At 40.8% G+C, this 11,839-nt stretch overlaps 1 protein-coding gene across 2 annotated transcripts in view; it reads left to right on the forward strand.

Moving 5' to 3' along the window:
• trmt61a (tRNA methyltransferase 61A) overlaps nucleotides 1–11,839 on the forward strand; it is a gene marked incomplete at its 3' end in the record, with an annotated part of 18,018 nt that extends 6,179 nt beyond the window's left edge. For both annotated transcript variants that reach the window (XM_032524786.1, XM_032524787.1), the window contains 2 exon segments: nucleotides 6,111–6,377; nucleotides 11,013–11,839. In XM_032524786.1, coding sequence (XP_032380677.1) covers nucleotides 6,111–6,377; nucleotides 11,013–11,314 — 569 coding nt within the window.

Genomic DNA, 11,839 nt, shown 5'->3' on the forward strand with positions numbered 1-11,839 from the left:
TATATATATATATATATATATATATAAAAAATTATGCTGTGCACAATAAAATATAAGTATATGCATCACAAAGGGCCACTGATATAATATAGAGAGTTGACAATTCAAAAGAGGTGGCTATTTAATCAATCAGTTTACCCTGGAGATACATCTACAGTTGGCAAAGTTGAGCTAACAAACTAGCAGGCAATCGGTCATCTACCAAGTTAAAAATATATACAATTACACTGTGCACATACAAATAAAGATCAGTATATGCATTATAAAGGCCCTCTGATATAATATAGACAGTTGACAATTCAAAAGAGATAGCTATTTAATCAAAGTACCTCAGAAGTTACTCGCCGCTCAGCAATGGAAATGAATGACGTCCACCGCTGTAGAATGGATGTTTGGAACTATGCGAGGCTGCGTAACCCGAAAGTAGGTGGCAAAAAGCGGAGTGTGTGTACCCGGATGCTGCAGTAAACGCGGTCAAAATGTTGAGTGTGGAAAGCTGGACCCTGCTTGCAACAGTCGCCATTTATGCTATGGAGCGCCTGGCTGCAATTTACAATTTAACAGAAGAAGAAGAGTAAGTTCCTGTCAGTGCAGGACGCTGTCGAAATGTACTACTCAAGTGAGTAGACAGCAAATGTAAGTGTACTCGGTGTTGTATTGATTACTTATTTAAGTTTAGCATCTGAATACTTCTTCACTGGTATCAAAGAGTCATGGGATATTTTATTTATTTGCAACCTATATTTTAATTTGTTTTAAGGCCTCAAATCTTCATTGCTGCAGCTTTAAAAAACACCTAGTTTTATTTTCCTGTTCACCTCTTGAGTCAGATGTTCTGTTCCACAAAGCCTCAGCTGTTGATATTGAACATCATAGCTCACAGATGTGCCACAGACAATTATGTAATCCAGTATTTGTTGACATCGTCACTATGTCTCTTGTCTTCAGCTGCATCCTGCATTTCCATTTGTTTGATTCCAATCCCTGAGAGTGTTTGGTATGTTTTCTGGGTTAGTTGGAGCTGCAGTTTCTTCCATTCCAAAGACAGGGGGGGGGGGGAAGAATTTTAATGTATTTGGTGGTGCAGTGCTTCATCATGTTTTACTGCTGGCAACCGTGTGTGTGGGGTTGGGTCTCCTGGGTGATGAATGAGTTCAGGAGGAAACTCGTATAGTCAGCAAGAGGATTGCATCTGCATTGCATAACTCAGGCCTTTTTGTAATGCATATGCCGGGTCAAGTCCCATACGGAGTGGGGATTGGTGGCTGGCGAGATGCTACCTCCTGGGCACTGCCAGGAGCTCTTGAGCAAGGCACCGTACCCCCCCCCAATCGCTCAGGGCCCACTCACTCTGACATCTCTCCATTTGTACATGATTAGGTCCTGAGCATGTGTGTGTATTTCAGGCCTGTGTGTAGTTACTAACAAAACAGATTGTAAATTGTAATTTCCCCACTGGGATCCAATAAACAGAATAAATGAAAAAATTAGATGTAAACCATCACTCTGGACATCCTATCTTGTTTAAATTCCAAGGAATAATGATTTGAAATATAAAAAACAATTTTATTAGATTATTTCCCAAATGCAGCATTTTATTGGCTGAAAATAACTTGCAATGTTTTGTATGACACAGTGGTGACTCATAATGTCCACCCTGATAGTCTATAAGCAGTACGTGCCTTCCTGTGGAGGCGTGGCTTTTTGTCAGTGAGCTGTAGAACATGCAGCGATTACAGGTGATGCCTTTGTGGTCTGTTCTCAATCGGGCCTGCAAGCCGAGCCCACTGAAGGAGCATTCGGTCATGTAGAGGAGTCACCTTGGCCAAGCTGTTTACTGCATGTTTTATTTTTTTACACCTGTATCAGAGCTTCCGTGTACTCAGTAAATACTCCCAGAAACTCAAGGGCTTTTGCGTCTCTGTATTTAGGCTGAGCAGATGGTACAGGGACACAATTTGCCCAACAACAAAGAGAGAGACTCACTGTTTAAGTCCAGTTGTGTGCTCTTCTTCTGGCTTGTTTGTGTTCTCCAATGAAAACAGTTGTGTTGTAGAGAGGGTTGGGTACCGAAACACCAAATGGTGAACCCAAACGGTCAAGCGCGTGACTGTATTTCGCTGGAAAGGAAACGCAGGCCTTCAAATTAATTAACTAATTGATATGAAAAGGCTTGGTTGGACAAACGTTTGACATGGAGACACTTACCAATAGCTTTTAACAAACATTACCGACATCCAGAGCTGCAGCTATCAATTATTTTGGTAGTCGAGTATTGTAGTGATTATTCCATCAATTAACCGTAATCAAATGACCGGTATTCACCGGACCGAATAACAACGGGGGTTAGTTACCTCGTTTCGCTGTTCTCTGTGCTCAGTAACAAACATTCGAGGCAACAAAAGCATCACTGCACATGAAGCTATTTAACAATACACAGCCGGCTAAAAGCGTAAGGCTTTGGTTGTACTGGCTGGTCACTCCTAAATATGATATTATATATATATAAATATTTATAACCTATTCCCAAACATGTGTTCAAGAGAATTTTCGTTAAAATAAATGTAATACTAACAACATTTGATTTAATTACTTCCAGGCCTTTGAGTTTAAAATTAAATGGATAACATTTTTCCTCAAGTCATTTCATTAATGTGGTTTCCTGATTTTAAGTTTCTCATGATGTTCTAATTAAAGAAGTGTTTCAACATTACCTTGAACGAGATACACACAAGATTTGTGATTTTTTTTTTTTTTTTTTTTTTTTTTTTTTTTTTTTTTTTTTTTTTAAGGATGTAGAAAATGGAAACGAGAGAGAGAACGAGAGATACAGATACATAGAGTGCAGCCATTGTAGAAGCAGTCCCATGACCATACAGGGTTACACTGCAGCTTAAATAAATGTGTATGAATTTCTGTATGATTAACCTTTTAAAAGAGCGTATACATTGATTAAACCTTATTTCACAGCAGCGAACAGTCCCCCTGAAGATCGGCCAGAACAACCACTTACAGTTGGCCTTTACTACAACATTTAGGAATTGAGTCCTTTCCTGATGACTACAGAGACAGAAGTGGGTTAATGATTGGAGGACTTTACCCTCCAATCTACCTACCTCTGTCACAGCTTTTGCTTCTTGCCAAGGAAACGCCAAGATAGTACTGGAGAACAGAAAGCAGAGATGACCCACAATGCAGGTCGACCGTCCCCTCCCCCATCCTCCTCGATAACTCTTGTACAGGAGCTGCCTTCTGACGTCTTGTTCTGTGAGCAGATTAGAAATGTGATATGATTCAAGGGTAGCCTTGACCATTTGCATCAAACAAAACCCTCATTAAGTATTGTGTAATGGTTTGCTCTTCAGTACACCTTACAGACATTTTATTGGGTTTCTATCCTCAATAAAGAGCTGGTGGTTAATGTGGCCACCAGGTCACAAGGGTCGAACAGAGTTGCATTTCCTCTTTATGTACACATGGTTCACCACCACTAAATATCAGACAATACTGCTACTACATTCTTTATGTATTCTTTAGCTATGCTAGCAACATGCCTCTAGGGATGACAAGGTGGATTGGCCGGACCACCAGTTTGCTTTGGACTGAAATATCTCAACAACTGCTAAAGGGATTGCCATTGAATTGTACACAGACATTCATGGTCACATGATGAATCCACATGATAAATCCTAAGAACTTGATCCTCCGACTTTTCCTCTAGCGCCACCATCACGTCAAAGTTTGACCTATCCAGTGAAGTGGTAGAATTTCATAAAATCTTAATCATCTTGATGGATTGGGACAAAAGAAACATTGATGGATTTTCTTGACACCTTTTGTATGAATTTGATGAAATTTGGTTCAGACATTCATGTTCCCCTCGGGATGAATTGTAGAAACTTTGTGGATCCTTTGCCTTTTTCTTTAGCGCCATCACTCAGTCAAACATTGAAATTCTTCTAGTGCTTTAAATTATGATTACTGTTCAGACTCTCTGTCCAAACATCACATTTTTATCTTCAGAAGGAGTTTCTCACAATTTTCTCTGTGGTTTTGTGCTTCAGCGTTGCTAAGAGCAATTTTTATCTTCTGGTTTCAGTCGCTTGTGTTTATGCCAACTTCATAAGAGTCCTTTTTATTAAATTTATAACAAAAATACATGATAGTATAACATTGATTCCTCTCATCAGTTTCCATTAGTATTCTTTTAGTGCAAAACATTTCCACACAGCTGACATGTTGTCCCTTCTGTCTGTCTTTGGCTCTTATTGAACAAATAACCAGTGGGGAGTAATGCGTTGGGGCATCCCTGACTTGAAGTAAACAGTCTTTCAGCCTGTGAGTGTAAACGGATCAAAAACAAGTCCTGGTTTAGAGGACAGTCTGACTTTAGGACCGACTGTCTCATGTTCTCAATGTAAAACTCTGGTTGCATCATAACGACAGATCCCTTTTTTATTAAATGTGTCCTTTCCCAAAATATGCACTTTGTATACTCCGATGCCAGTTCCAATTTTAGAACAAAGGTCAACATTTGTGCTCTGTAATAACATTTCATTTTGTATTTACAAATTCCTGACATGATTTTACACAAAACGGCTGATGTTGAGTTTATTTCTGGCGGACTTGGCGATTGATTTGAACCCATCAGCACGCTGGCTGAAGCCTGAGGTCCAGCGTTTGATTCGGTGCTGATTGATGGTCTGTTTAATGCGGGTCAAGTTCAGATAGTGTTAAAGCTCTAGGCTGGGCCATCACTCAGACTGATCGCTGCTGGATGCACAGCCACTTCCTCTCAACAGCACTCTCTTCTTTACAGACGGGGAACAATACGTTCAGCCAGTGTAACACTATAACAATAAACAGTCTTGGTTTAGTTATTTCAGACTATACGGCCATTTAAGTTTTTTATTATTATCACTGCCGATGAAATGGGAGCAAATTAATCAATCAATGTGTTCAGGATTATACTTGCATTTTGGGTTAGGGTTACATGTTTATATGATTTAATGTTTACAACACTTAATTTTTCACATACTGCCCATTAGGCCTGCACGATTTCTGGGGAAAATGTTTATACATTGTTTTGCTTAGAATTGATATCTCGATTTTGTTTTTTTTGTTTTTTGACCATGACAAAACTAAAATTGGCAGTACAAAACTAAGCTTATTATAGTTTTGCATTTTTGCATTTTTCATTAGTTATTTTTTAACTTTTTGTTTTCAAATTCAGTTTAGTTTTGATTAGTGGGTTTGCTAGTTTAGTTTAGTTTTTATTAGTTTTAGTCTTTTTTTGTAATATGGGTGATTTGTTGGGTGAATCGAAAAGGTCAGAACCCGTATTGTGAAAATTTGATGTGACCTAGAAGAAAAACCTGAACAGCACACAGACTAAAGACAGACATGAATTTTGTTTAAATCATTTATTTAAAAATTTAATGAAATTAAAATACTTCTACCTCGTTTGTTTTGCCCCATTTAACATGAAAATCCAACATATCCAACAGCATAATGTGACCTTTTAATGAGCAAATACCAACTGCTTTTCTTTCATATACATAAAATGTTTTATTTTTATTGAGACAGCTGTTTATATCTGCATATTTACATCTGTGTATCCTGTTATGGTTTACTTTACCTATGCCCAGTTTCCACATTTACTGGTTTCCATCCGGCTCAGCAGTGTGAGGTTTTAGCATGTTACCGTGCTGCTGTAGGGTTAACACTGCCCTCTTTGTCGCCTCACGAACAAAGGCGGCGGTGATGTAATGCCAGGAGGGGGGGAGGGGGGAGGATCTGCTGACTTCTAGCTGTGCTCTCGATGCTTCATTCTGAGTTGATTATTTTCTTGATTAATAACATCATATAACGTTCCTTTTTAAAAATGCCCATCTAATCTTCCCGAAGCCCACTGTGACAGCTTTGTCTTGTTTTGACAAACGGCCCAAAACCTGAATATGTTTAATTTACTCTCATAGACAAAGGAAAGCAGAAAATAATTACATTTGAGGAGAATTTTGGTGTTTTTACTCCAAAAAAGGACTCAACGCAATCTTAAAAATGGTTGCAGATACATGTTCTCATCCTTCCTGCTGGTGTCTGTGTTTCAGGGACCGGTAGCGGCTCTCTCTCCCACGCCATCCTGCGCACTATCGCCCCCACGGGTTACCTGCACACGGTGGAGTTCCACCAGCAGCGGGCGGAGAAGGTGGCCGAGGAGTTCAAGGAGCACCGCGTGGATCACCTGGTCACCGTCAGGAACCAGGATGTGTGCAAGGACGGCTTCGGAGTAACCGGGGTGGCGGACGCCGTCTTCCTGGATATCCCCAGTCCCTGGGAGGCAGTGAGACACGCCAAGACTGCTATGAAGAAACAAGGTAAGACTTGTAAGACACACTGCATGTGTCTTTATATTAGTACTTGACCAATGGAGTATTTTAAGCACACACTGATTGATTGTTTTAAGCAAAGCAAGGTGCATGAATAAGCAACTTGTGAAGTAAGAAAAAGAGTTTTGTAATAAATAGCCGAATAATTTACTCACAATTTATAAGCTGCAAACTAGTCTTTTCACAAAATATTGGTATTGTGCCGGGAGCGGGGGTGGTCTTGCACAGAAATGCCAAACATGTGAGAACAGTTTCTTTAATGTGAGGATTCACTGCTTTACCTTGTGATCGTAAACTCAGCATAATGGTAATTTAGACTGTTAATTGGACAAAACAGGCGGTAAAGGCCTAGGTAAATGAAATGAAATTATTAGTATTAGTTATAAATGTGTGTCTATATATCCTGTTTCTGCAAAAAAAATGTGACTTTCTGTGACTCGTCCTTACACTGCAGGAACACGACTGTGACTGAGCACATTTTAAAATACCGGCTGCGTCACCTCAATCTGCACTGGCACATTGACCATCGATCGACACATCTCTCATTAACTTTGTCCTTGTGTGTGTTTGTACCTGGTGGCAGAATAATGTTCTGTGACAACCGCAGCATGTCTGGGCAGGTTGGCGGTTCACTGACGTGGTCAGTGTTTAGAAGTAAATTGTTAAGATGCACAGGATCAGTGGTTTATGTGTACGTGCTCATGTTGGCCACTTAGATGCAGCCTGATTTAAAAAAAAATAAAAAATAAAAAAAATAAATCCCCAATATGAAGAGGAATGCTGCTCTCCCTCCTCCTCTCTGAATCCCTTTTATGGTGCCACTGCTGCATATTACACACACACACACACACACACACACACACACAGAGCAAGAGATACAGATACATAGAGTGCAGCCATTGTAGAAGCAGTCCCATGACCATACAGGGTTACACTGCAGGGAGAGAGAGAGCTGGTGAACGTGGCTCCATAAGGAAAGGAAAGTCTTGTTGATTTACTTCCCACTGCTCAGACTGGATGTTTTCTCTAGAGAGTTGAGGGCAAGCTGAGCACCATTGCCCCCCAAAAATGCTTAAACGCAAAATGAAAGTCACCTGGGAAAGCTCTGAAGTGTTGTGCCCCACATGGTAGGAAGCTAGCCACTGTTTTACCTGACATGTTGTTTGCAGAGTGGAAACGACAGGAGGCATGACGTATCACCCACAGCCCAAATTCATCACCCTGTCCTTCATTTTTCTGCACAGACTGGTTCCAGATCTGTTCTCAGGCTCAAGGAAAAAAAGTTGCTGAGAGCTGGTTTACTGCAGTGGACAGAATTTAAAAGTTCTAATTCTTCTAATGGTTTGGCCTGCAGCCCGGTCTGGACTCTGAGGAGGACCCTGGATCCTGAATAACCCTCCCTCCCTGCCCTGACTCTTTTTATTCAAGCGTAAAGCAAACATGTCCCATGCACTCAAACACTCAACAACCCGATAGGGAATCTTAGTTTCACGCAAGCATAGCCGCTAGTCATGGACATATGGTTGATATTTGAGGCTATTATTAACCACTTGAGACACCCTTGTACAATCATCAACCGGACCCCTCCCTGTGTTAGTCCTGGTTTCTAGGAGACCATTGAGTGCTATTTATGGCCGTCTTGAAGGGAGAATGTTGGTGCTGGAACGCCAGCTATCTGAAACATCCCAAAGTTGAATATTTATCAACATTTATAACATAACTGATTACACTGGTGGGACTGACTGTTTCAGACTGATCCCTCCGGTTCAGGCTGGTCCTCGTCCTCAACACGGAAAATACTTCTCAGTATCCAACTGCATTTTACCGCAAACTTGTGACTAGTTAACTTTCTCAAGAAGGCGCAATCGCTTGTTTGCTAAGGGTCGGGTCGGGACTCCACCATTAACACACTGGCAGCATTGTATTCAGAATATAACATATTTTTATAGCACTTTTTAATGTGTGATTTTGTAAAGGTGTTAACAAGATACCAACCTTTTGTGAATTTCGCCAACTGTCTTCTCTGGTTGTCATGGAGACAGGTGCGTGCGTCTGTCTGTCTCCTGTGTGAGAGAGACGTGTGACTGACAGACGGAGGAGAGCAGGGAAAGGAAAAGCAGCTGAATGAATACACTGCTTGTTTTAAATGGGGTTAAAAAACAATTGGTAACAAAACGCAACATGTGGTGACCGGTGTTGATTGTGTGGCGCACCGCCACAAATTAGTCTGTTGGAAACACTGGCTTTATTTCAGTCAGTAACACGGCAGTGTGTTGTTATTCCATGTTGATGACTTCAGAATATAAAGTTTGATTCCAAGACACACGTTGTCTCTCATCAGGCATCAATTTGTCACGCATTATCACACTGCAGATTATTCCCCTCTGAAATATAAAGTAAGATTAAATGAGCGAATTGCAGTAAAGCTGTAAACTTCTGATACTCAATAGGCAAAAAAAAACAAAGTTGTGGCTAGTGAAAGGTAGAAAAGGAGGATTTGTACACTAATGGATGTCTTGAACAAGTATATATTTGGTACCTGGAAAACAAAATGAGAATTCTAGACAAAATAATTACAAATTATTCCTCAAAGGGCTTTGTAATCTTGAACAAAGTAAAGACGTCAAATTTTCCTTTGCCACTGTCTGCCTCACCCTGCCAGTCTTCTCTGCTGATTGTCCCTGTGCCCAGGCCCAGCACCTTCACTTAGATATTCTAGTTCATTTCTAACTCCCCTAGCTCCGCCATTTTATAAATATTATCGTTGTGTCCTTATGAACGTGTCTCTCTCGAACTATTGGCTACACCGGCCCTGTAATTCCCACTGAAACTGTTGCGTTTCCTCTGTATCAGAAGGCTCAGTCTGTATTCAGATACATATCCAACGTTGAGCATAAATGAGCCTTAAGTCCATCATATCAACTTAAACTTTATTTTGTTCCCGCTGCCCCTAAAAAATCAGTTGCTGCAGGTTTGACATAACAATCGTACTATTTGTGATTCATATGACAGTATTTCTGGCCATGCCACCCTTGGCATACAACAATTAGCTATGTTTTTCACTTTAAAATTATTCAAATGCTACACATTCATCACATCAGAGTTGCACCAATTTCATACACTTAAATCTCATCTTTAACTGCAAAATCTAAGACAGAGCTACATTGTTTTCAGCACTTCACAGTATAAAACATATAGAAACTGAATTTGTTTCATTAACCCTAACCCTTCTCCAGCTGTCCTGGTCACAGTCACATTCTTCGCTCTTCAGGTCAGCCGGTGAAATTTGTCTTGGCTCGTTGCTCCGGCCTCCCGTCGTGAATCACCGCAGGGTTTTATGTCTAGCCGAGAGCCACGGAGCAGAGAGGTGATCTGTGTTTATTAGAGAGCAGGTTCATCCCATGATGATCCACACACTACACCCTGGAGCCCAACAGATCACAGACCTGCTTTGTTAAGGAAAACAATCTACTTTGAAGAGTGCTTTTGGGTGTAAGAAACAAATTATTAATAGTAGTAGGAGTATCATGGGTTTCCCTGGAGTTGAATAAATGTCTCCTGAGTCCATATTAATTTCATAAATCTGGTTTATATTTGTGTGTGGCTGGTTTTAAAGCATAATTCTATAGAAAAACCCCTTCTATACTCCTTTTTGAGATGTTTGAGGTTTTGAGGAAGCTTTGATTTTGTCCAAAGAATAACCCTGCAAGGATGGTAAATTGTGAAATCTGTTCAAATATCCTCATTCATAAACCTTGTGTATAATCTTACAAACGGTCCCTTAGAGGACAATCCCGGGATAAGTGGACCTGATGCAATCTTGTCTTGATGTCTAAAAAATCACTTGCACTACAATCAAGATCAACATGTCCTGGATTTATTTCAGTTACCCGGCTTCACCTGACCTAACAACCGTGGGCCTGCATGAGCTGTGTCACGACAATGGTTAACAACTAGTTCAATCAACCCAGGTTTTCCCAATCCAGTGACCGTTCACTTAAGAGGCGGTGTTTGCACAGCATAACCAATCGCAAACATCTAGCACCAAATTTTACATGGGCTCGTTTAATTTTGGCAAAACTAGTAAGATTCCCAGTAAACAGAAGACGTTCAAACGTGTACATTTACTAATCTTGGGACAGTCCATCCAATAATTCTGAGTTATTTCACTCAAAACTACAAATGTGAACCTCCAGTGGGACTAGAGGAAAAGTCGGAGGATTACCAAAGCCCCTCAGAATAACATATAATCATTGGACCTTCTGGGAGCTGTTTCATTGGATAAATCAAACTTTGACTCGTTGGTGGCGCTAGACGAAATGTCAGAAGACCACCAAAGTCCCTGAAATCCAATCTCTAGTGACCATGAATGGCTATACATAATTTCACGCCAATCCATCCAGTAGTTTTTGAGATTTTTCAGACTGAGATATTTCAGACGGGTCCACGGTGGTGGAGCCATCCCGAGAGTCACTATTTTGGGTTAAATTGAGTCGGATAGAACTGATGGTGCTCAAAAGAAAGTGAAGACATATTTGTTACTAACTGGTCTTTATTATTTTTGGCGAACGAGCTATTAACCGTTCATCAACAACTGTCCCCTCTCTTTCTCTCTTTGTCCAGGAGGTCGGGTGTGTTCGTTCTCTCCGTGTATCGAGCAGGTTCAGAGGACGTGCGAGGCGTTGGTGGATCAGGGCTTCGAGGAGGTTAGCACCGTGGAGATCCTGCTGAGAGTCCACGACGTGCGAACCATCTCCCTTCCGCTGCCCGACTTTGGCCCTGACTCCTTAGCTCAGACTCAGCCCGACATTGCAGAGAAAACGCCTCCAATCCAGGCCTCCGTCACCATGAAGACCACCATCCCGCCCAGAGAAATACCAGGTCACACAGGGTACCTCACCTTTGCTACCAAACCCAGAACCTAAAGGGATCTTTCTTTATTTTCACCACCAGTAAGTAGGACGTTGTAATAAAGCCTGCCCTTTGCGCGTTCTAGTGTGTTTCCCATGTACGTTAACAAGACTGTGATAATCCAGCAGGGGCACCAGGCTCCTCCAGGTCCCGGCTGGCACTGGAGCACCAAGAAGATTTAGTTTGTGTTACGTCATTTTATCCTCCTGTCACCTGGCACTGGTTTGCTTGCATCAAGCAAGAGTGAAAATCAAGTAAAAAGTGATTTCATTTAAGAAGAATAAACTATATTTTGTCTTTTTATAAATATTACTTTTATCAATTTTTTTGTTTGTTGGGGAAAAAAGTTTTTATTTTGCGCCCTTGTATTCAAGTCAATACAATAAATGTGTGAAAAGATTATTTTTCTCCATTCTGTTGCACCACAAGCAGAAATTTCAAAGGTTTAAATCCTTCGCTGAAGCTTTTTTCTGGACTTTTCAACTTGGAAACACAGTTACATCGAGATCCGATCCCAACTAGGTCCTCAATTCTTTTTT

The sequence above is a fragment of the Etheostoma spectabile genome, chromosome 9 (genome assembly GCF_008692095.1).
Source record: "Etheostoma spectabile isolate EspeVRDwgs_2016 chromosome 9, UIUC_Espe_1.0, whole genome shotgun sequence".
NCBI lineage: Eukaryota > Metazoa > Chordata > Actinopteri > Perciformes > Percidae > Etheostoma > Etheostoma spectabile.